Source organism: Camelina sativa, chromosome 11 (genome assembly GCF_030686135.1).
Source record: "Camelina sativa cultivar CO46 ecotype springtype chromosome 11, ASM3068613v1".
In the NCBI taxonomy this organism is placed as follows: Eukaryota; Viridiplantae; Streptophyta; class Magnoliopsida; order Brassicales; family Brassicaceae; genus Camelina; species Camelina sativa.
In genome coordinates, this window is record NC_141890.1 from 24,694,475 (window position 1) to 24,721,458 (window position 26,984).

The following is a 26,984-nucleotide window of genomic DNA, read 5'->3' on the forward strand; positions in this document are numbered from 1 at the left end:
GAAACAATTATGGTTTCAGTAAAACTGATCAGTATTTTTATAGTTAGTGTTACATTAATTTCTTTGTTTTTGGAGTTTGTGTTATTTCATTCTTCAATTTATTTTACATAGGTGTAGTTTATTATCAACATTAACTACTTATATTGTTCTTGTAGTCGGTCGAACTTGATGAGTATTTTTAAAGAAACAGTTAAATGAAAAGACTAGTAAACAAAGATTACCGCCAAAAGAGTTTTGAACAAAACTGTACATATATTTATCATTGAGAGTGTGTGTATAGTATACAACAAAGAATGAGGTGAGTGTCTATGTAAATTACATGATCCGAGAAGCCAAATCACACCCACAAAAGGATCAAATGAATCAAATAATCAAACCAATGAACTTCTTTTTTTTTTTAGCAAAGCTATGAAGTAAAAGAATGGAACGCCCAAAATAGTATCGACAATAACGTTACAAGTGTTCCGTTCATCACCGAAGAACCCGCTGTGAGATTGTCTGCTCCGAGTGCGTAAGCCGCCCCTGATCCATCTTTTACTTTGATGCTTGACGAACCTAACGAAAAACAAAATATTTTGGTTGGTGTGTTTGAATTCTTCTTTTTGATCATCCATCCTTATCTAACTAGTTCTTGAGTTTTAGAGACTTACAGTTGTGGTCAGCCCATCCAATGACCTCGTTCTCCAGATCGTATACTACTAACTTGTTTGAAAGCACCAAATCTACAGATGAAAAAGAAACCAAATATGAAGTTTAGACACTTGAAGTGTAACACATGTTATGGTATGATCTGAAAATTTACCTCCCAAAAGAATCACATCGGATCCGTCCTCAGTCGTCATCCCACCAGATTGCCAACCAAAGCAATACATGTCTTCCTGTTTGGGAATATCATAAATTTGGGAATGAGAAAATTCATATCAACTATGTAGAACTATTCATAAAAAATGCTTGGAAAAGGTAAAAGAAGAAAGGACTACTGCAAGAACAGGTGCAATTGAATCTAACTTGAACTTGGATAAGTTCCCCACAACAAAACCAACTTTAACTATCTTGTTTGAATCTATTGATCAAACTCAGTTAGGGTACGAACATTCTGTCGATATAATCAACACATTAAAGTGGGAAGCTGCATATTATTAACTTACACGAAGCGAGAAAAGATAGTCATGCGGATAAACAGTCATTTTGAGTGAGTCTTCAAAATGAAAATTGACTACCGGAAATGCTTTATCTGTGCTGCAAGTACAAGGAAGAATATCTTAGCTCACAAAAACTTGTAGCATGTAATAATCGAGATCCATGTAATATCTCAGAGCATCTTATACTAAAGACCTCCATTGGTCTCGAAAAAATAAAAAAACTTTGACCAGAGGGCAAGTTCATTATCTTACTTTAAAGTGAAACTGAAACACGCAAAAGTTTCCTGTACCATGTGCAGTTTCACCGGTTGTTTAGCAGTAATCTATATACAGAAGATACCATGTCAGAGGGTTGTGAGACTAAACTAGAAACAAGTAGTGAAAAGAAAATTTCACCTTATCAATTAGTGAGGTGTACAGATTCTGTGGTAAGTAAGCTAAAGTGGTACCACTGTCAATTATGGTTCCTCCATTCCCACCAGTACTAGTTAGGCTTGGTGGAAGGTCAACAGGGTCACCATCCACATCCAATCCCTTTAAAACGACGTTGTAATGCAGCCTAAAAAGTTGTTATATAAAGTTACTAAAAGAAGCAATAGTTAAAATGTATCCACCGCAGGTACAAATGCGTAATGACTTGAGATGGTCTCACTTACTGATTAGGAACCAAAGGAGTTGTTTTCACTACTGGAGATTCAACTTCCCCTACAGCAAAAATCCCACCTCCATTCATATTGTCCAAGCAATGTGAAAAGACTCTCTTCACACTCCCCCCTGCAGCTAATTGTGAAATAACAGATGTGTTTGATTGTCCAAAACCCATAATACCATCAACTGCTGAGTCAGTTTGTCCAAGCTGCCCAGATTGATTTTTTCCGCACCTGACTCACAGAGGAAGCAAGCTCATGACTCAATGAAAACATCTGATGCAGTGATTAATGCCTATATTACTCAACTCACCCGAATACAACTTCCTGCGAAAGGGGTGCAGTTCGAAGATTTCCAGTAACTTGATCCAACGTAATATTATCCCTTATAAAATCTCCATCACTTGTACTTCCATCTCCATACACAACATGATAACTACATGGCTTCTTCGCCCCACAAGTCTCCATTTGCATAATGTAGGAACAAAAATCATCCTCACAGCCAACTTTCTTCGAACTTGAGGAAGCTTTTGTGTCATACAATGATAAAGGTATCTACATAACAAACCAAAACATACATCTGAGATTTCCAAAACATAGCTCGTAAGAAGTTTCGATAAATTATAAAGAAGAGAAGCTTACACCAAGATCAGTTTTCACAGGACATTTAGGACACGGTGCGCAATTAACCCAAAGTATATCACTTCCTGTATCAACTTGAACATAGTAATCTTTTGGTGGCGAACCAAGCTTGATTTTGGTGAAGTATAAACTGAAGAAAACAAAATGCAATTCTCATAAGTAACATATTGCAAACCAAAATTTGACAAATGTGGGCTTCCGGTTAATTCGTTTCCGGTTTAATTCGGCGGTTATCTAAATCACACCAAATGTAATTTGCATTCTCCTAAGTTTAAGCATTTTGATCTTATAAATGTGCAAACACGATCCAATCTAGAAATTTGAAGAGGGTGAGAGTGATTCTAGAAGAAGGAGAAACCCGATGGAGTCGGCGCGGCTATCACCACCGAGAGGAAGGTCAACGTTGGCAAGCATACGAGCGTGACGGAAGCTGTCGTGAGATTTGAGCTCAGAGAGTTGTTTTTCTTTTCCGGCGAATTTATGAGTCACATTGAACAAGAAACTACCGGAGACAATTTGGATCAACAAAATGAAAACCGCCGCAACAATGCGTGAAACTCTTATACTCAGATCCATCGCCACCACCACCACCAACCGCCGTAACTGTATAATAAAAATCTCCGATCTAAAATCGCCGCGGAATTGTCAATTGTATTCTGATGATGATGTGAATTAAAAAATATATCTATTGGTAATTTTTTTTTTTTAACGAGTTTGTGCTGTGATGAAGGGAAATGAATATGAAAGATAGACCAAAGGAAGGAACAGAGGAAGAGAGGGAGCCATGGGAACGAGAAGAGAGGGAAACGTCAGAGAAAGCCACGCGTTTTCAACGGTGTACGAACCTTTTTTTTTTTTAATCTCAATTTTTACTTTTCAAGAGATTTAAGTTTATTTGAAAAATATATATTTAACTATCATTAAATAATATTATAACAGAATTAACTTCCAACATTTCTTTTCTATAAATTTAATATGTCTTAAATCTCTCAATTCTTTAAATTTTGAGGTAAAAACATTATATTAAAATGGTCCTCAAGCAATAATTTTTCGTAGATTATGATTTAGAATTTCACTTTAGATACACTACTAAAAACTAACATCATCTTTTAATATCAACTTATCATTCTTTATATGTTTTGTTGTTCAACTTATGAATCATGTAACCATTGGTTTTAGTTTTAACTAGAGGATACACAGCGCGTAGCGCTTACGCGCGGATTAATATTTAAAGAATTAATTCAATGTTTAAATGTTACAATTTTATCTTTGGCTATTTTGATTCATAAATTTTTACGGTATCAAATATAGTTTCAAGTTCTTTTTTTTTTTTTTGTTTACTGTTTAAATTATATTAGGTTGCTGAGTTTTTGAATTGTAAATTTTGATGTCTATATTCATTTTAGAGGTTAGTTCAAAAAGATTCCTTGTAAGTTTTTTTTTTGGACAAATCCTTGTAAGCTTATATTCAGAACTGTGATAGTTTTTTTCATGATAAGAAATGACATTTAATTTTTTTTTTTTTTTTGAATAATACTGTGACAGAATTGAAAGTGTGGAGAGCATAAAATATGGGTAGCATGCATCATTATGATTAATCTTAAAAGTACGAAATCTTAACTTTGTACAATGATAGTATAATTTTGCCCTGAAATGCTCTTATCTATACCTTAGGGCAATAGTAAAACATGTTCCATGCGGTTATTTATAGCTTAGCGTGTTTGTTACTTGTCAATCATTTTCCAACAAAGTGAACGTTAATTTGATAATTTTATCTAGAATTGGTAGCATACACAAAAAGATTATGCGGCATAATTTATGTAAATCACTTAAGTTTCACTATATGCAATAGACACATATACACTTCATATACATTATTTGAATTGCAGCAGGTGCAACAATATAAGCAAAAAAATAACTATTTTAGCTAGTTTTTCCGACCAAAAACTACAAATAGAATTTGCCAAAATAATGCTCCTTGTAGGTGTGCCTTTTCATAACCACGGCATGCTTGAGTTTAAATCCCTAACCATAGACATGAGGAATATCTCCACTCTAACACACTATTTTAAAAAATATTTCTCATTTGACACATTTTCTACTATTCGGACACTTTCTTTATGTCTATTAACTATCATATCCTTTCACTATAACTCTATTTACAACAATGCCATCAAACTATAAATCTCTCTCTAGTTACCCAATTCACATGTTTTTCATTCTCTTCTCTCTCTTTCATTGTTTAAATAAATATATAATTTTTGTTAGTTGGAAAGTGTAGGCACAAAAATATATAATTTTTGTTAGAGAAAAGCAGAATTTTTTTCTAGAAGAAATAAGCAAAATGATGCATTATGTCATACAAATCATGAACATGTGGACATGTTTAGATGGATAATTCTAGTTAACACTTGATTAGAGAGTTTTTTCAATGAAATATTTCTCTTAAGCTCAAAGGATCGAGGCGCCGGATATCAAGTGTTTATAGCACAAAAACCAGTAATATAATTTCCAAATCTTTATATACCAGTTAAGAACAACATCAATAAATTTGGAAATTTATAAAGAATCTAATAAAAGAAGTCAAAATTTTGGCCTAATTTAAGGTTCAGGGTTTACAGGTTGGGGTAGGTCAGTTTCATGTTTTCTAGTAAAAAATCTTCAGATTTGGCTACATTTGCTAAAATTGCTATGAAATTAAATTTATGATTATAGTTTATAATCTAAAGTTTAGGATTTAGGGTTTAGGGTTTAGTATAAAATATAATGAACTGCTCCACGCTTAGGTTTTTAGGGGATATGATGGGGTTAAAATTGTTTGATAGTTAACAATAACTACTTCACCAAAACAAAAGTAGTTTTTAGTGGACGCGTATAACTTATCGTCCATATGGACTTGATTTTATGGACATGAAATATTAAAATCGTTTGATAGTTAACCATGACTACTTTATCAAAGCACAATTTTTTTTAATTAATTAGGTATTCATATGTTTTTTCTCAGATAATCCACAAATAAGTATCCATATATGCATGTTAACCATCCACATAATAGTGAACAACATCAATGAATTTGAAATTTATAAAGAATGTAATGCAAGAAGTCAAAAATTTGGCCTAATTTAAGGTTTAGGATTTACTGGTTGGGGTATGTCAATTTCATGTTTTCTAGTAAAAAATCTTCAGATTTGGCTACATTTGTTAAAATTGCTATGAAATTAAATTTATGATTATGATTTATGATTTAAGGTTAAGGTCTAAAGTTTAGGATTTAGGCTTTAGAGTTTAGACTTTAGGGTTTAGGGTTTAAGGTTTACGGTTCAGGGTTTAGGGTTTAGGGTTTGAGGTTTAGTATAGCATATAATGAATGGCTTCATGCTTAGATTTTTAGTGGATATGATGAGGTTGAAATTTTTTGATAGTTAACAATGACTACTTCACCAAAACACAAGTAAATTTTAGTGGACGCGTATAACTCATCCATGTGGACTTGATTTTATGGACATGAAATATTAAAATCTATTGATAGTTAACCATGACTACTTTACCAAACCTCAAGTTGTTTGATTAATTAGGTATTCATATTGTTTTTTTCTAGTCATCCAAAATAAGTATCCATATATGCATGTTAACCATCCACATAATCGCGAACAATATCAATGAATTTGGAAATTTATAAAGAATGTAATGCAAGTAGTCAAAAATTTGGCCTAATTTAAGGTTTACGGTTTACAGGTTGGGGTGGGTCAATTTCATGTTTTCTAGTAAAAGATTTTCATATTTGGCTACATTTGTTAAAATTGCTATGAAATTAAATTTATGATTATGATTATGATTTAAGGTTAAGGTTTATAGTTTAAGATTTATGCTTTAGGGTTTAGGGTTTAAGGTTTAGGGCTTAAAGGTTTATGGTTTAGGGATTAGAGGTTTCTGGTTTAGATTTTAGGATATGATATGATGAACGATTTCATGCTTAGGTTTTTTGGGATATGATGAGGTTTATATGACTGCTTCACCAAAACATAAGTAGTTTTTAGTAGACGTGTATAACTCATCGTCCATGTGGACTTGATTTTAGAATAAGTATAGTATCCAAAAATAAATATCCACATAATAAGTTATTTTTAGCATCCACATAACAATCAACAAATATTCAACTATAATTGGATAATATGTATTATAATTATTCATTTTGAATATAGTAAAATGAATCTCAAAATGTAGAAAAAATAAAATTATAATGAATCATAAAAACAAAATCAATATATATATATATATCATAATAATTAAATAAAGTGATTACAAAGAGGGTAGGAGAAAAAAAAGTGAAGAACAGAACAAAAAAAATGTGACAGAAAATCTTGTCCATTGAATTTTAACTAATAGTTATAATCTAATGGTTCTTATTATTTGTAATACAAACTGTTTTGCTTTCTCTAGTTCTACCTCAACTTACATGATGAAGGTTAAAATAGTCTAGAAATTATGTGAACAGTGAAAAAGTTGGTAAAAAGTGTCTTATGGCAGAAAGTGTGTTAAATGAACATACTTTTGTGAAAAATGTGTCTGAATGTAAATCTCCCTAGACATAATATATGTGAACAACATTAGTTCTGTTGGCTTAAATGAAGAGCAAATAAGAAATAGAAAATGCAAGGAAGACGAACATAACAAATCTGATTGTAGAGAATATGTAATTAATGCAAGTACTTCTTCTCATGTGAAGAGAAACATAAAGACTGTATACGAAGTATGGAAACAAAAATTAAGGGATCAAAAGCTCTGAACATTTTAACAAAAGATGCATCATTTAGTGAAAGTATTTCTTGTCATCCACCTGGTTAATCAGGAAACAACAAATATCAGTAGATTATCACCACATTTCAGAAAAATCGTTCGAAATAAAAGAACATGACATGATATCTACACCTAATTAACAATATTCAAACCTGAATTCTACGTATAACCAGTGCAAGTCATGTTAGAACATCTCCAACCCATTTCTCCATTTTTTTTCTATTTTATAATTGTATTTTACTCCAACCCTACTCTATTTTGGAGTAAAAAATAGAAATCTCCAAATTGTAGTGTAAAATAGAAATGGAGATCTCCAAATATAGAGAAAAATGGAGATTTCTATTTTGAAGATAGAAATGAAGATGAGTTGGAGCAAAATTGACTTCAAACTCCATTATGAAGAAGGAAATGAAGATGGGTTAGAGATGCTCTTAAGATAATGCAGTTCCAATTGTAATTAGAAGAATTATATAAAACATGTTCTTGGATGATGTGATAATTCTTGATTAAATAATGAGATTGTAAATGTTATAGTTCAAAGAAAAAACATTGCTTCATTTGGCATAGCCACCTCCTTCACTTGCACATCCAGATCCTTGACCATCACATTATGTTAATCACTCCGTTTATAAAATGTAATATGTTTTTAGAAAGAATTACTCAGATGTACTCCAAAAGTTGGTTTATTCCTGATTACTATAAATTTTCTAAAAATTGCTCAGATATTTAGTGTCCTGGGTATAATTACAATTTACCTCTTGGATTTATTTTTTCGATTTTGATTAGAAAAATAATTAAAAAATACACATCAGCAAATTAAAATACACATCATCTTCCATAATCCATGTCACTAGACATTTTTTTTTCCAGAATCGACAGTTTATTCTTTATATCAAAAGAGAAGGAAACTGAAAAGTTTTTACTGTTCACAACCCGAAAAAAAAAACTCTCTCTCTCGCTCGTCGCCGAACCCTAATTCTGCCAGCGATACTCTGTCTTTCTCTGCTCTCTCGCCGTCATCTCTTGCCGTCATCTCTTGTCGTCCTTGCACGATATCCTCTCTTGCTCTCTCTCTCTCTTCGTCGTCACTGTCTTGTTCGTTTCTGTCTAAGCCGCCTTGTTTTCGAGTTTCGGTATGTGACGGCTGAGTTATAGTATTTACAGGAAAACAAAAGGTCTTGTCAATTCATATGACGGCTGAGTTATAGTATTTATGGGAAAACGAAAGATCTTGTCGATTCATATGACAGCTGAGTTATAATGCTTTGTGGCTGAGTTATCACAATAAATAATCTGAAAGCAAACGGCTAATTTATACGACTTGACGACTGAGTTATAGTATTTACGGGGAAAACGAAAGGTCTCCTCGATTCATATGACGGCTGAGTTATAATGCTTTGTGGCTGAGTTATCACAAGAAATAAGCTGAAAGCAGAAAACGAAAGGTCTCGTCGATTAATATGATGGCTGAGTTATTACACCAAACAAAACAAATTTATTACAACAATACTACATCCGACAAGTTTTCACATTGTGCCCAACTTGTTTCCATCGCGAACATGGGTGTTGTTTAAATACATATTTTTGTTTCTTTACCCAATTATCGGAAACAAAAATTACCGGAACTGGATCCATGAAATAAAATGAAGAAGAATGAGGAAATTAATAAGAATGAGTGTAATTAAGAAGTTAAGAACGAGGAGAAAAACAAGGGGAAGAACAAGGTGAAGAACAAGGTGAAGAACACTTTTTAATCAGTTGAAGAAATAGAGTCGAAGGAACGATGTTTCGTATTTCCGAAGAAGATGATGACATAGAATGCTAACATGGATGATGCGTCCGAAGTGGCAATTCAGCCACCAAACGAACATGTAAATCAGCCTAATTAAATCAGCCATCAAACAAAATTATAACTCAGCTGCAACATGAATACTATTACAGTAATTGAAAAACAAAAAATGGCTGCCAAAGTCAGCCGCTTAATGTCATAACTCAACTGAAAATTTGTAACTCAGCTGTATCGTTTAATAAGTCAGCTGTAACTAAATGATATTCTAGTAATTAATCTTTTGCTACTAAGTCAGCCGTAAAATGGCTGAGTTGTTCGATAAGTCAGCTTATGACAGCTGAGTTATAGTGCTTAACCATAACTCAGCTGTAACGACATCTCATAAGTTAGCCGTTGTTCATAACTCAGCCAGTCGGAAAAAGTTAATTCAGCCGTGTCGTAGTGATAACTCAGCCAAAATTTTGACAACTCAACCATCGGGTGAAAACTCAGCCGTCCTTACGGCTGAGTTATAGCATAACTCAGCCAGATTTCATTAAGTCAGCCGTAACGCTTGGCTGAGTTATGCTCTAAGTCAGCCGTCCGCTCTAACTCAAATTTTTTTTTCCATATATCAGCCGCAACATACCATAACTCAGCCGTCATTCCCTTTGTAACGCGTTACGACTGAGTTATTTAATACACATCAGCGATTTCTGACGTGGCGTCTGACGTGGCAATGACATTTTTGTAATTACGTTTTTTCCTATAACATAAAACAAGGGCACGCTGGATATTTTGAAAATACCCGAAATATCCTAGTAATAAAAAAAAGATTTGTTGGTTCTGGTAATATTATCTAATTTGGAGTACATCTGAGTAAATCTCCCATATTATTATGGTTAACTGTTAACATTATACTCTTAAATGCTATTAATCCGAGACGGAACCAGTGATATGAAGCAAGTCCTACCGCAAATCTAAGTTAAAGTTCCAACAAATATTCAGAAACGGCTGAAAAGGGAACATATAGTAGTTAACATATAAAAAGATAGTGAAAATTATCTAGAATGACTCATATGTTTGTGAAAATAACTAGAATGACTCCATTCTAGATGACATAACTAAATTAACTCAAATCTTTTATTAAAAGACCTAATAGTTTTGTTTTTCATTTTTATTAACAATATTGCCATTATTTGTTTTTTTGATTTGTATTAAATAATTAAAATTTGTTTTTTTTGACAACTAAAAATTAAAAACAATAAAATCCAAACAAAACATAAAAATCCAAAAACCTAATCTCTCTCTCTCTCGACTCTCGTTTCTCTCCGTCTCTCGTTTCTCTCCGTCGTCGGCGATTCTCCTCTCAAGTCGACGGCTCTCGGCGACGCTCGTTTCTCTCCGTCGTCAGTTGGTTCTCTCGAATCTCCTCTTCGTCGTCAGTTGGTTCTCTCGTTTTTCCTCTCCGTCGTCGGTGAGTTTTCTGTTTATTTTCTCCAGTGACTCTTCTTCTCCAGCGTGTCTTGTCCTCTTGTCCGATAAAAATTAGGGCTTCTTCAGTGATGGTGGTGGTGGCTCCTCTTCTTCGTCTAGTGTCCCTTGGTAGTGGCTAATCAGAGTTTGGAGGTGGTGTGGTGATAAAAGAGCCTTGCATAAGGTGTTTGAGGTTTTTCTGGTTGGAGAAGAAGACGGCAGTATTGACAATGGTGTAAAACTTTCTAAAACCCTAATCTCTATTTGTGGCAGATTTGTTTGTCGTTTGATGGCAGATTTGTTTATTAGTATTCGCAGATTTATTTGTTGTTCATCGTAGATTTGTTCGTTAGTATTCGCAGATTTAATTGTTGCTAAAATTTTTTTTTGCTTATTGTAGATTTGTTTGCTAGTGTTTGCAGATTTTTTTGTTGCTCGTCGTAGATTTATTTTTTACTCTTCGCAGATTTGTTTCGTTAATGAACTTGCAGGTTTAGATTTGATAAATTACAGGTTTCTTGTCCGAAGTTGAAGGTCTTGTTACTGAGTTAGCTTAAGTTTGTAAACAGTTTGCATGTTTTTATTAGAGAATTAGCTTAGGTTTAGGTTTTAGAGTTAGCTCATCGCAGATTTATTTGCTTTTTGATGACAAATTTATTTGTTAGTGTTTTCTGATTTATTTGTTGCTTCACAAATTTGTTTACAAGTGTTTTCAGATCTATTTGTTGTTCCTCACAGATATATTTGATTGAGATTGGAGGACTGAAAGTGGTAGTCAAATTATATGAGAAAGAGATACAAGAGCTAAGAAACATGGTTGTGTGTGTTTTATTTCATCATTACATAAGAGATGTGAAATTATGTTTGAGAAATTGCAGGTTTCTTGTTACATCAGAGTTAATGTGAAATTATGTTTGATGGCTCCCATATTTATTTGTTGTTCATCACAGATTTGTTTGTTGGTTGTATAACATGTATTGTTTTGATTGCAGATTTTTTTGGGCATCAAAGCACAAGATTGATATTGGAGAGCTCAAAGTCGTTAAATTATATGAGAAAGAGATACAAGAGTTAAGAAACTTCAAAAACATGGTTGTTTGTACTTTTATTCATGGTCGTGGTGTATTATACATCATTACATAAGAATTTTTGTGAGTTTATGTTGTGATTAGTTTTGTAATGGCCTACAAGTGGAATATGAACAATTAAGTAATTTAAGCACGTAAGATGTATATGTTAATTGAGTTTGTTAAGTTGTTTGAATCGAAACATTAGAAGATAAGGTAAAGATTGGGTCAACTATCGATAAGTCAAACCCTAAAACATGTAATATCAAATAAGTCCGTGGTGTTTGTAAATAAGTCTTCAACAAAAAATCTGTGGTTAAAAGGTCTGAACAAGTCTGTAGGATTAAGTCTGTCGACACTAAAAAGTTAGTTTAGTCATAATTAAATCTGTGACCACTTATATTGAACAAATCAGCTGTAACTAAAAATAAGTCTGTGATAAAAATAAGTCTGGTGTAACATTGTGGTGTAACATTGAAAAAATCTATGATCATTAAAAATCAATCTAGCAATTATCTTTCCTCAATACAACTCTGCAACCACTTGCAGACTTATTATAAGTCTGTAGTTACTGTAAGTATATTTGTAGCTACATTACATAAAAAGTCTGTACACTAAGTCTATGGTTAAAAAATAAATATGTAAGACAGAACAAGTCTGCAAAAACAAATCTGCAGAACAACGAAAATCTGTGGTATCGTCATAAAAGTCTGTAAGATATGTATGTGGTAGACAAAAAGTCTACGACAACCTACAAATTTGCAACAGCGTAATAAAAAATCTGTACAACAAATCTGTGGCAAAAACAAAACTGTCGCAGAATTCTTGAAAAATCTGTAGCATAAGTAAATCTGTAAATCACAAACAAATCTGCAAAAAAGAAAATCTGCGATAACTATTCAATAAAATCTGTCATAGATTTTACTTACAGATTTATTTGAAATTCAGTTTTTTCCGTAAATAATAGCAACTTATGCCACACTGTCATAAAAACTTTAATGGCATTTTCGTAATAACTTTTTTACAACAAAGCTTATACATGGTATTATAGACATTAAAAAAATGAAAACCATTCTAGTTATTTAAAAAAGATATGGGTTACTCTAGTTATTAACTCTAATATATAGGTCATTCTAGTTATTTTCCCAAAAAGATAAGTGGCTACTTTGTTTATAGAATCCTGGTACAAAGGCACTGGACAAAGCTTAATAAGAAAGACACTGGACATAATATATTCACTACATTAATTTAATAATCACACATACTCGGATCTTTTAAAAAATGATCACGAGCTTTTGGTGTTTTTCTCTTCTTCTGCCTTAACACCTAGACAAGTTTAAACATCATAATTAGGATATATATATGGGGTGAACAAGTATGCATAACTGTTGATAGGGAAAACAACAATCTAATATGTTGATTTGGTTGGAAAGGATCTGGGGTAGGCTTTCGGTAGAAATCGATATGAACTGTGAAGGAACGACGAACTGGATTTTTATCTAATGGGCTTTTCCTATGAGCCCTAGATTGGCCAAACCCAACGCCAACAATCACATATGAATTTTTATCATGGATTACAGGGAATAACAAATATGCATATAAGCCATGAACACAAAGTTTCTGATCAAGGTTTTATAGTGATAAACTGTGAAAACAACTTTATAGTGAAAAAGGTAAGCATAAGATGGACAAGTATGCACATAAATCATGAACACAAAGTTGCTGATCAAATTTCAGCGATTCTCTTCAATATAGTTATTGGTGGCAATATTGGTGAACATAAAGAAGAACAAGTATGCATATAGGAACAACTTAAGATACCGTAGAACACGGTGATACCATCTATAGAATAGACTCCTCAAAATCCTTAAACGAGAAGTTCTAAGCTGGCATTAGATAATTAACGATTCCTACTAATAAACTTCTTTCCATTAAGGCACAAAGAACCAATTATTAGGGATCATATTCATGATTACAGCTCTAGAGAGAAAGATTTGAAATATTATAACGGAAGCAAAACCCCAGATTGGTATAAGAATAGTCTTTGTGAATTGTGTTGATGGAGTCCGACATTGCCTGGAACCTAGTTTGCATGCAATTCCAAGGCCAAAGAAGACGTATAAGAAATCGTTATTCCTAACTCTCATTACAACTTTAACTCTTTTTTTTTTCTTGCCCAACCCCCTTTTCTTGCTTTTTATCTATTATTCCTTGTTGTTAAAATTAATTCAGAAAATCCCCACTTATTCTTTTTCTTTTTTCTCTCACATTTCTCATTTTTTTTCTCTTTTGGTATTCATTTTTCTTCAACATTTTTTATTCATTTTAATTACTATATTTTAAGTGTAACTTGTAGATAATTTTTGTTTGTATCATTCAATATTTGTTTTTCAAGAAAAATTAAAATAGTTTGTGATTCCAATCTAATTCAAATACAATTGACTTGGTGTTCATAGACAAATCAACAATTTCTAAGTCCAAACTAAATTAAGTATGTAATTTTAGGATTATTAAATTCCTTAAACAAAATTTTCAATATGAAATAGACGATTTAGCCACATAATTTAAGCTTAAGTTAGATGCATAATTGATTAACAAAATATTGCATCCATAAATAGTTATACATTTGGAGAGATCTTAATAAACTTTGATGTGTGAGTGTTTTTTAGCAAATTGTTAATCAATAAACCACTGAATCAAGTCCAATAACTATGAACATGTGGACATAGTTTTAGTAAATTGTAAAGCAAGTTCATACTTTAATGATGCCCTTCAAACTCTTTTCAAATAGTTAGTTTGTTTACTTCCACTCTAGCTTCATATGCATCTTCCAATGTTTTTCATTCTATAATAATTCATCTAAATTATAGTAATATGCATAATAAAATATCGTAGAAAAATAAAATCATTACTTATTGTATAAAAAGTAATAGATACATTTTTTGATAATGATCACTTAAAGTGACAATACAAAAAAGAGAAAGAAAAAATTCCATTAAAAGAAATCTGAGCCATGTCATATTTCGTAGAAAAGGCTGCCAGAAAATCTCATCTCAAAAACAAGCTCTAGAATTCAAAAAAAAAAAAAGATGAAAAATCCATAAAAGAGACATAAAACAAACTTAGTCTCAAAATAATGTCATTCAAAAGACAGATTCTTCACACAAAAATCTAAGTTCAGAATTAAGCAGGGAGCATCATTCAAAGAGACAAAGAGATTAAAACGTGAACAGATTGGAGGTCCCCATACCCCAGCTGTGATCCCATCCCATAGCCATGGCTGGGGTTGCCACCAAATTTCTCATGGATTATTCTTTCATACAACCCTTAAATGACATTTTTCGTTCAGTTTTAATTTTTGGTTATCTATCATAAAATTTATTAACTATATAGGATTAAGTGGTAACCGTCAATTTTCATTTCAACAACCTGAATGAGAAAAAAATGGAACCCAATGCTATATTATCCAATCAGCAAACAAAAAAATACCAAAATCATGAAAATTTTGTTGGCACCCATTAAAGTGGGCCGATGACAATTTATAGTAAATTAGTTTTTATTATTAATTTATAGATACATTTTTTTGTTGGTTAAATTATTAAGATTAGAAATTGCGACATTTATAAAAATAATGTTAGATTTTCGGATTTTATAATTTTTATGGTGTTGAAATTGAATTTGTAATTTTTAGAAAACATTTTTGACAATAAAATAAAAATAGTATAGAAAAATTCACTTATACATATGACATAATTAAATTAAAATTTATGAATAATAATAAAAATTGTCGTATTTTAATAGCCTATAAAAATTTCAAAATGAAAATGATACATATTTAGAAATTGAAAACTTAACAAAAATTAGCTACTTTTATTACATGTTATAGAGTATTTTATATCATTATAGTTCAAAACTACAGCATAACAATTGTTTATAGAGATGAGCTTTAGGAGAAAATTTAGTTTCTCAAACATATTATATATATATGCTATATATATATATGTGTGTAAATTAACATCATTATTAATTTATAATATTATTCGGACAATATTTTACATGAGAATTCAAAAAAATATATGTTATACTATTATTTTCTCGAGTTTTGTTAATTTTTACACTCACCCGAGTTAGGACTAACAAAATTTATTAATTCAACTGCCTTCAACTTCCTTTTTTTCCTTTATCTGTAGAGTCACCAAAAGATAAAATTCACTTCTTATAGGGGCAATTTGCCAACTAAAGAAACAAAAAAAACAATTAAAAATATAGAATAATATCTTAAAAATTAGATTAATCGGATAATGGGTATGTAAAATGACTATTTTGGTGAGATGATTTGGTGATAGTGGTGGGTGGTGTCCAAGGTTAGTCGGAAGTGGTAGTCGGTGGCCGGAGATGGTGGTCAACAATGGTGGTCTTCGGTGGCCGGAGATGCTGGTCGCCGATGGTCGGAGATAGTGGTCGATGGTGGCCGGTAGCCGGAGGTGGTGTCAGTTGTGGTGGTCGGAGGTAGGGTAGTGGTGGCCGGAAGTGATGTTGATGGTGACTCGAGGTAAGGTGGTGGTGGTTAGAAGATATAGAAAAAAAGACAAAAGAGGTAAAAATGTCATTAATACATATAATACAAAATATATGATAGATACATGGCTGGTTATACAGTCCAATTCCCCCTTCTTATATGTCTTTTTTTTTTGTCAACAAAAAATTAGCTTAGAGGATTTAATTGGGTGGAAAATTGTTTACATAAAAGACACTGTGCAGAGAGATACACGCTTGGTGTACCAAAGAATATGCACTTACACTAGGTTTTACCCCGTGGTACATGACGTATCTATTATTTTGTTGATATGATACTATAATGGTTTAGTGGTGCTTGTAGTCGATGGTGAATTGCATCTATATATATATATATATATATTGTTAACGGTTGTAGGTAGGTTTTGTAGAAACTCTTGATTCGCAAGTTGAGAATATATATTTTATGATTTGGTTAGTTATGATTTATGAATGAATGATATGACATATTCTTATTTTGATTCTCAATTGATATTATTGGATTAATAATGTACATTTAAAAGCTAATAAGAAATTACTAAATATGTAATCGTTTATTAAACGCAAATTAGATATTTCCTAAGATGTATTCATCTTGAATTAGTTGCTATATTATAGGGATGTGATTACAGAATTTGTGTTATCAATTCTTTTTGTCAAACTCAGCCCTAAAGATTCGGCATGTAAATTAGATTAAAAACCGGCCCAAAATATTCGGTAATCTTAAGAAGGATCCAGATAATTGAATCGGTTAAAATTTAGTTAAAAATCTGACCCGAAGTTGGCAAAAAGCCAAAAAATGATGACACCCTATTGTACTCCAAAAATGTATTTCGAGCTCTATATGTAGATATACTTGTTTGGTTATAAATATCCTAAGACAATTTTAAAAATATATATCCATTTATAAAAATTCAAATCACATCATATGCTGAAAAAAATCTAAAATTTTATGAACTTTATGTATTAAATAGTCATTAAAATAATTAAATATAAGATTAAATAAAAGTGCAAGGAGAATTATATTTTAATCTAACATATTGATTTAAATTAGGTAGATAGTTTTTAGAAAATTAATATTATCAAATAAGAAAATGATTGTGTTTGGTTGTAAGGATTGTAGAGAATTTAGTTGAAACTTGTTTGGATACAAAGATAAGAAAGGATGGCACAAAAATGTACTCCAAAAATGTTAAGATAGATATGTATTTCTAGAGATAAGAGATAAAGAGAAAAATGAAAATCCCTTCATGTCGATCTTGTCGTCGAGGTACGTCGAGAAGGCCAGCCAGTCCGAAGGAGAAAACACCATCTTCAGCAAGTCTGGACAGTCTGTAAAGAAAACCAAATCCCTATAGTCATGTCTGATCATGCACCGCATAACTCAAAGGAAAGCTTTTACTTTATCATGTAAGGATTGGAAATTGGTGGCTCCCATAATCGACAATGAATCCTGAAAAAGCATACAAAACCTTCCTACGCCTGCAAACTGACGCCTGCTTTCCAAGAACCATCTACAAAACAATAATATCCCAAAAAAATAATTGGAAATGGTACTGTATGCACCCCTGGCGGGTGGTCTTGAAGGACTGGTTCCCGAATTTTATAGGGAGCCTTAAGCTGGGTTAACTGCCAAGCTTTCTTCTCTCACTCTATGCCAAGCATAACACCTCGAGAGCAATCATGTCCACATTTTCAAAATTCTTATCAAAGAATTCAGGGGAAAACTGAGGCAGGAACATCTTTGAGTATTCTCGAAAACAAATAATCCATATTGGCATATACGGATCACACTGGGAAAATTTTACTTTTAGATGTTTTGCTTGCAATAAAGTTATTTTAGTTTTTTAACAATAAACTACTCCCTAATTGAACTAAGGTTTTCTTATGGTTCTTTGGTCAAATGATATCGAAAATATCATGTTTTTGGAGACCAAAATTTGGTGGTTAAAGTTATTATAAGTACTCATTTAGACAAGGAGATTACCTCAGATATCTTTCTTTCAAAGTCGTGCTATCTAGCTCATCTTTATGCAGGAAAGATTCTAATTAATGTCTTTAAATGTGGTTGGTTTAAAACATATTTTTTTCCTTCACTTTATTAATAATTTCAATTACAAATGACATATGTGTGTTCTACTTGTTCTACTGATTAATTTTTCTGTCAGTTCACCACGCTCTAAGAGATACGCAAGAATTGATGTCGTGTGAGTTATTCTTGAACTTTCCCAATGCTTACACAGACAAATGTTTGTAGCGTCTCACTTATGTTGATTTTCATTTTTCATAATATTTAATCATGGTTGTTTAGTTCCTTTATTCTTGGTTTCCTTTGTATGGTCTAGGATTAGAGAAAAAAAAAATTGTTACTCTTGAGTCTTGACACATAAAAGTCAACAAGTTCTCCATTATAGAAATTTCTGGTCTACATATTGGACAGTAACATGTGAATATGTTGGGTCATGGAGTCAGAAGGCACAAAGCACATGTCAACAACAATGATGGAAGAGTGAAAACAAAAAGATGGAAGAGTGAATCATGAGCACCAATGACCAAAATGGCAAACATGGCGAAGATTTCAGTAGGCACAATTGATATGCCGCTAGGAACAACTGTTGAGACATTTTCGCACGACTTCTATCACATTCATTGGAAAGGTCCATAAAACGAGGCTTCATCAGGCTCACAAGAAAATCTAGCTACTTTAAAGAGATATCCATTGAGGTTCAAAGAAGAGCATCATATTCCCTCACCGAAATATCACCACCATCATGACTACTCTTCAGGCCAACTCTAGAACATTCCACCACTCGGGTGTTTACACATGCTCTTCTCAAAATAGACAAGGGATAACTACATAAAACTTTCTATTTCTTGAACCGCACAGTTATTTAACCCATTACACATCAAGATTTCATAAGAACTAATCATTTTATTAAATCTTCAAATGCAATATTCATTTACAACTCCAAAACAAAAAACTTAACAACTATCAAAAATCAAAAAGCTAAATTCCAGGATGAGTGCACGACCCTTCCTTCGGTTGCACCACTGCCACCGTCGTCTATTGCAACTTCGGACACTAAGGCCTAATATGCCCCACCTCCCTGCAGTAGAAGTACACTCGAATGTTTCCTTGCATCCCACTCCTCTTGGGACAACTCACCAACCTATAATGGATGCTCCCTCAGCCGTAGCATCCTTGACCACCTTGGTTTTTCATCAACGTGTCCTCCCGCTTCCTTTTATGTCTTTGCACCGACTTGCTGCCCTTGCTCTGAATGCTCGGCTCCAGCGCCACCTCTGTATGAACAGTTGGACTAACCACCACGACCTGCTCCCTCAGGTCGTCTTCGATCTCAGCTGCGATCTCCACAGGCTCTGCCCTCGTGGCGTAGTTCCTCCCTCTGCAGTGAATCCTCAAGTTCTCAAGAAGTGCCCTCATGAATCTCCTCACTTGAGCTGCCTCATACTCCATCTCTCGACCCCCATACACCAAAAGCCGGCTGAACTCCACATCCAGCTCACAAACCCTCCAAGACCACTGCGACAACTGTAGAAACTGCACCTCCATACGGTCCACCGCCTCCCGAGGAAATTACTTGCGGTTGAACTTCTCCATGAAATCAACCAAAGTCATCTCGCTCGCGCCCCTGGCAGCCACTGAACTCCACCACAAGTGAGCATCGTCTTCTAGGTGGTGAACCCTTATGTCCACCCAATACTCCTGAGGACATCTGAGAGACTGGAAGTGGCGTTCCAGCCTCGTCCTCCACGCGTAAGCCACAATAGAGTCGGTACCACCCAAGAAATGCACTGTACCGATCTTACCTATCTCCCTCAGCATGGTGACATACTGGGAATGAGCTCATGCACTAGCAGCCATGGGCGGCACCACTGGAGCCTGCACCGGTACAACTCCCGGCAACCACTCCAACAACTATGCAAAAAAAGACCCGCTAGATTAACACCTCCACCAGGGGCTCTGCCTACTGCAACCCTCGGACCCAGAATTCCATCACCATCGGACAACCCAACACCAACACCACCCACACCGGCTCCACTGGCGCTACGGCCCCATTGGCACCACCACTAGCCACACTCATGGTCCCCTCATGGAATGCCTTTGACTCGCCGACGCCCTCAACTGTCACACTCTGGTCCAAGATGTCACTAGCAATTGGGCCTCTGCCCCTACAACGTCCACGTTCACATCCACGAACACGTGGGTGTCCACGACAATGTCTACGTCCACGACCAGCGTCAACACCACCTCTAACAATTTGCAGTACCAAGACAAAAGGCTAAGCACACAATTCAAACCGCATACCCAAACACACAACTTACCGTGAAATCTCATTGAAGGCTCGAAAAGGATGATACTAGGACTCCATACCACATGAAAATTGACTAACTACTCATAATCAATTCCATCACACAACACCATGCATCAAACAACAGAAAAATAATTCAACCAATTATATTCTTAAACCGCTCTAAACCATCTATTAACCCGCCTGAGAACCGAAAAGGCTCTGATACCAAACTGAAACAACCAGAGCCATTTTTCCATAGATATAATTAACTAAGCATCAATACTACTTAATTAAACCAACCACAATACCAATGATTAACCAACATCCAATAACATGCACATGAGAAACATAACTAATGACCAACTCCAATAAACATCAACATGATACCATTCCTAACAATTCTATCCAACAACCTAGCACACTTCTATGTAAGGTTCCAGCCACATATAAACACAACCACAACACAATATCTGAAACCCTATGAAATGACCCGACCCGTTTTTTTTAAAATAATAATAAATATACTAGTGGTCTCATACCCACTAGCCGCCTAACCACAACCAAACCAAACAGTGGAAAATAACTAATAGATACCAATATCCAATAGCCAATAAATAATAAAATAAGAATTCAATAACTCACTCCAGCAGAATCATAAACCAACAATCAACATCCTAGCAACATTCTATGACTCAACTCTAGCAACCTACGAGAGCCGGACAACACATCAATGAGCCACTAGAACATCCTCCTCTTCATCTCCTTGATTTCAAGATCACACTTTGCCTTTATCTGCACCACAACACATATAAGATGCGTGAGTATTTTATAAACACCCAGTGAGGCAATCCTCCCATCTACTAGGCTATACACACAAGCAATTGAGATATATCTAACCATCAAACAACAATCAATAACCAACAACAAACCAGGACAACAACATTGACCGACACTAACCCATGCATCGACCGACACCAACTGAGGTTGCATCGACCGGCACAAGCTTGCATCGACTGACACCAACATTGCACGAAATCCCTAATTGCATCGATCGATGCCTCCACATGGCATCGACCAATGCTCCTAGGTCACCTTGTGTCGTCCTCGCATTGCATCGACCAACACACAAAGTGCATCGATCGACGCACATGTCGAGCATGTTCTTCTCCGAAGCTCCTCGCCGGATCTCTGTTCCTAAACCACCAAAACACAATCCAAAGCAACAAAAAGCTTCCCAAAGCCTCAATTGACACATAAACACTTTAACAAGCCAAGGAATAACCCATATAACACATAAACAAGAAAAGTAAAAGAATCTAAAGCTTCGATAAGCCATGGTCCTGCACTCACCTTTGCCAAGAAGATTCTGACACCCAAACAAGCAGATCTACACTCCTAGAAAGCTTCTACAACGATCCCATCTACATATCTCTCCAAGAACAGCCACAAATCTCTCAAAACTCTCAAGAACACTCAAGAACTTCTTGCTTTCTTTCTTTTACTCCAAAAAAAGCCAAACTCGGCCAAATACTCGAGTTCCTTCTTTTATACACGATTTTACTGTTTTCCCTAACCTAAAACGCAATAACTTACTCTTTTCTCGACCAAACCGGCCTTGCATCAATCAACACCACACTTGCATCGTTCGATGCACATCCGAAACCGGGATTCCGGTTCGCGGATGTTATAATTCTACCCCACCAACATATATCCGTCCTCTAATCTCGGATAACCATCAGCCAAGGACTCTCGTGCAACCGTCTCCATGGCCCGTATTCCTCCGACCGATCTACGAAGGTGACTTCTAGGCGATACACCCATGTTCCAGGCATTATTTGCTCTCCGCTTTTGGACTTTTCTTTACTCATAGGCCTCAACCCTGAGTTTCTATTGGCTCCTCATCAGGCTGAAACCTGCATGCCATAAAATTGGCTATTCATCGTGACTAAGCCCGCATGCCATAATATATAAGGAATTCCAATATTCGTCTCTCGGATTACCACCCTACAGCGCGTCCTCGGATCTTCATCCGAAGTCGATATACCAACCATACTCCCAAGGCATAAAGCCTCAGAATACAGCAGTACTAGGAGAACTAAAGTCCCCCAATAGTCGTTCATGACCAACTATCCCTAGAGAAAACAATTCTGAACACGTCTAAGCCCTATTCCTAACCAGGTTTCCCTCCCGTGGCTCTCGTAAAACAACACAATGTCTTATACCAACCACATATCCCCTCACTAGAATTTCTCATGACCACACAAGGATCATCAAAATGCCACAAGGGCCATCACAAAGGCCAACAAATGTCCTAAAAAGGACCGCCACAAAGGCCGAATGTCGAAATAGACCGCCACCGAGGCCAAAAAATGTTCTAAACATGACCGCCACCAAGGCCAAACAATGTTCTAAACTAGACCGTCACAAAGACCACTTGTCCCGAAAGATCGTCACGAAGACCACTCGTCTCGAAGGACCATCACAAAGACCAAACATCCGGAAGGACCGTCACGAAGACCACACATCCCGAAGGATCGCCTAAACATGCCACATGTCCCGAAAGACCGTCACAAAGACCACACATCCCGAAGGACCGCCTAAACAGGCAATATTGGCTAAACAGTCCGCCATAAAAGCCACACAATTGGCTAAATAGCCCGCCATAAAGGCCACACAATGTCTCAAAAGACCGCCACACGTACACACAATGACTCAACAGTCCGCCACAAAGGCCACACAAGCCCCACCAGGCTCTCTACCACTAAAAATGGACAAATTCTAACTCACATAAAACTTTCCATTTTCAGCACTTTCAACTTTTGCAAGCTTTCCACTTCAGGAAATTTCCCTCTTTTAACCTCGCTTTGCGGAAATTCGTATCCTTAACACCACCTCATCTTAGTACTTAGTCACACAACCAACCACCCATAAGTGACCAAGTAACATGAGAAATGGGCTGGAATACTCCATTCCCGCTCCAGCCACGAGCTACAGCTAGGACCAGACTAAACAAGTTCAAGTCGTGGCCTGCTTCTGGAACCACTGCTTGAACTTTGCCTTCATCCTCGCCTCTTGCTCCCAAGTCTGCTCCTCTACACCATCACAGTCTCAAAGAACTCTCATCAAAAGAATCTTCTTCTTCCGAAGTTTCTTGATCCTCCTCTCGAGAGCCCTCACTGGTCTCGCTTCCAAAGTCATGTTAGGCTGAAGATCCTCAGGAATCTTAGCCAACATCTGATCATCCTCGTGGAGACACTTCCACAACATAGACACATGGAAAACCTTGTGGAACCCACGCATAACCTAAGGTAACTCCAACCTATATGCTACTGGTGTTACCCGCTCCATCACTCTGAACGGACCCATATACTTCCGACTCAACTTAGTCTTTCAATGACCTGTTCGGACCCCGCAACATGGTCATCTTGAGGTACACTCTGTCTCCAACCTGAAACTTAAGATCTCTTCTCCTCTTATTGGCATAACTCCTCTACCGATCTTGAGTTTTCTTCATGTTCATTTCGGAATCCGGATCTACTCCAAGATCTCCTGAACAAAACTTGCCCCGTACATGCTCCTCTCCCCCACCTAAATCCAGCATAACAGTGTACGACATAGATACAACGCCTTATAATGGGCCACCCCAATCCAGCACAGACATCCTCAATAAATCCATTGTGATCATGTCCCAATTCCTCTGGAATGGGAAGACGCTTCAGCAACCCGCCCAGAACCTGATGCTCAATCTTCAATAGTTGGTAAATGTCGCACCTCACGACCCAAATAGCTACATCCTTCTTCATCTCGACCCAATGATAGTAACGCTTGAGTTCACCGTACATCTTAGTCTCTCCTGGATGAATAGAAAACATGCTCGCATGAGCCTCTCTCAGGATCTACTGCCTCAACTCCTTATCCTTGAGCACACAGATTCGACCGTGCACATGTATAGTACCAATGGCAGAGACCTGATACTCCTAACCAGCAACTATAGAGGCATTCACCAGCCCCACATCCTTCTCATGAGCCAACCGCACCCTGCTCAGAAGATCTGCTCTATCAGCCGCCTCCAAATCCAATGGCTCTAAGAAATAGCGCACAATCCCAATGCATTAATCTCCCTTACCAAAGTCTCCATGTCCTGCTCCTGGGCCGAAGCTGCCCGAGAGCACCTGCAACCAAGTTAGCCTTACCAGGGTGGTAAGCTATCTCCATATCATAATCCACCACCAACTCCATGTACTTACTCGTTCCTCGACCAAACCGGCCTTGCATCGATCGAGACCACACTTGCGCCGTTCGATACACTCATCTAGGTTTGGCTCTGATACCATTAGTAACGCCCCGACGGCCACTTCATAGTGGGCCCCATAGGACCACCTTCCTTAATGGGTCTCACGTCCTCTCATTAGGTTCGTGAGTCATCCATATTCGACGGTCGGTTTGCTATGTTCGAGAGATTTTTAAATATTTGTTACTGTCCCTACAAATCACCACATGATCTTTCCCTGTGTTTTGTCCTCACTCGCACAGTTCCGACAGTCACTTGCCGAAAGGTCACCCATCCTTAGACTACTTCAGCTCAAGCAAGCCTAACTCTAGAGATCTCTCAGGACCCTTGACCGAAAAGATAAGTGCACTTTGGTGACATAGGTGGCCAAATAAATTCTTTTTAAACCTCTCCGCATGAACCTGAAACTGGGGTGTCACAATTCACCTCCACTATAAGATAACAATGTCCTTGTTGCACACCAAGACCGTCACCCCCAACGGTGTGAGCCCACTCGACTCCACACTCGTCTGTGTTTGGCTTTGATACCACTAGTAACGCCCTATCCGCCACCTCTTAGTGGGCCCCATATCCACTCCCAGTCCATAGTCCCACCTTCCTAAATGGACCTCACGTCTTCTCACTAGGCTCGTGAGCCTATCCATATCCGACGGTCGGTTTGCTACGTTCGGGAGATTTTTAAAGATTTGTTACCGTATCTACAAATCAGCACATGATCTTTTCCAATGTTTTGTCATCACTCGCACAATTCCGACAATCACTTCCCGGAAGGTCATCCATCCTGAGATTACTCCAGCTCAAGCACGCTTAACTCTGGAGTTCTCTCAGGACCCTTGACCGAAAAGATAAGTGCACTTTGGTGACATAGGTGGTCAGATCAATTCTTTTTAAACCTCTCTGCATGTTCTTGAAACCGGGGTGTCACACCATAGTTCATCCTCATCATCATCGCTATAATTCCACATCACATACCAACACACCACAAAAAACGATTGAGATGCGTGAGTATCATACATACTCACTGAGGCGATCCTCCCATCTACTAGGCTATACACACAAGAGAAAAGACAAACATAATCAATACATAGAACAAGCAAACCAGACAATTCTGAACACATCTATGATTCTGCGATCTTGCGTCAACTGACGCAACACTTGCATCGACCAACGCACTCCTTGCATCGATCGATGCAACCTCCAAATCCCTAGTTGCGTCGACTGATGCACTGCTTGCATCGATCAAAACGACCTCGCATCTCCTCCAAAATCCCTAACTGCATCGACCGACGCACACCTTACATCAATCGATGCAGTCGCGCGAAGGAACGCCGAACATGATCTCCACCGACTCCTCTTGGCTTCGTGATATCGAATACATCCTCCAAAGACCTCCAAACTAAAGGCAAACACTAACAAACAAACACATAAGCAATCAACACCCAAAAACACACAAAAACACATCTAATCGCATAGATAAGCCATGGTCCCGTATTCACCTCTAAAAGAAGTAGATTTGACTCTGAAACGGCGAGAATCATCTTGCTTCTTGCCTCAGATCTCCACTCCCACATAAGGATCCCTCAAGAACAAGCACCAAAACTCACAAAACGGACTCTGGAAGAACTCTCCATCTCTCTAACCTTTTAGAACAACAAGAACGACCAAAACCCTCATATACGTCGAGCTTCGTTCTTTTATACCCGACCCTAGGGTTTCCAAACCCAAAAACGCAACATAACGAGCGTTTTACTTAGTTGTCCTGCAAAACAAACTTTTCATCGACCGGTGCACAACCTGCATCGATCGATTTGCACACCCAAAAACGGGATTCTAGTTCACGGGCATTACATGAACAAAGGACAAGAAACAACATGTTAGAAATGCAGCAATGGGGTTGAGGAAGTATAACAGTTTCATACTCTCTTTTCTAGTGAAGAAACGCACACAAAACTAACCATCAAGAAGGACATCATCATCTATTCTTTTATTTGAGGTATCATACTCTTCCTTGGTTTATCCTCCTAACTATCTGAACCATCTCCCACGACTCTCTTATCTAAAAGCGCTTGTTTTCTAGCCTTAAAAAAGGCACAACCGAGCTTTTACTTCGTCTCTCATCCAATTCATCTCTCCTCATATGGCTCGTTCGAGTAGCATCATTAATAGAGGTCTTAAAACTAGAAGCAGAACGTTGGTTTCTCTATGGAGCAGCCCAAATGGTGTGTGGGATTTTGTTTAGATGGTTTTGGTTAGCCTTATTAGGGTAGACCCTCTTCTTCTTCAT

The 26,984-nt window shown here is 36.3% G+C and overlaps 1 protein-coding gene and 2 long non-coding RNA genes across 4 annotated transcripts; 2 read left to right on the top strand and 1 right to left on the bottom strand.

Annotated features, from left to right (window-relative positions):
- Nucleotides 1-232: 232 nt before the first annotated feature.
- Nucleotides 233-3,190, bottom strand: LOC104724043 (aspartic proteinase 36). Of its 2 annotated transcripts, none has more exons than XR_015573205.1 (10): nt 2,790-3,190; nt 2,432-2,561; nt 2,103-2,344; nt 1,799-2,023; nt 1,539-1,701; nt 1,395-1,465; nt 1,149-1,234; nt 803-878; nt 651-722; nt 233-555 (listed from the first exon to the last, which is right to left on the bottom strand). XR_015573205.1 is itself a non-coding variant. In XM_010442489.3 (10 exons), exons 1-10 carry the CDS (start codon nt 3,005-3,007, stop codon nt 407-409), a joined length of 1,437 nt encoding a protein of 478 aa, XP_010440791.1. In that variant the 5' UTR covers nt 3,008-3,190; the 3' UTR covers nt 233-406. The 2 variants fall into 2 exon arrangements, 1 of the variants encoding a protein (XP_010440791.1); XM_010442489.3 differs by having other exon boundaries at nt 1,149-1,239.
- Nucleotides 2,902-3,385, top strand: LOC147934334 (uncharacterized). Its single transcript, XR_015573207.1, has 2 exons — nt 2,902-3,036; nt 3,162-3,385. It is a non-coding gene; the product is annotated as an uncharacterized LOC147934334 (long non-coding RNA).
- A 6,903-nt stretch (nt 3,386-10,288) lies between these two features.
- Nucleotides 10,289-11,712, top strand: LOC109127630 (uncharacterized). The gene is made up of 3 exons (XR_015573208.1): nt 10,289-10,473; nt 10,560-10,705; nt 11,465-11,712. It is a non-coding gene; the product is annotated as an uncharacterized LOC109127630 (long non-coding RNA).
- The last annotated feature ends 15,272 nt before the right edge of the window (nt 11,713-26,984 follow it).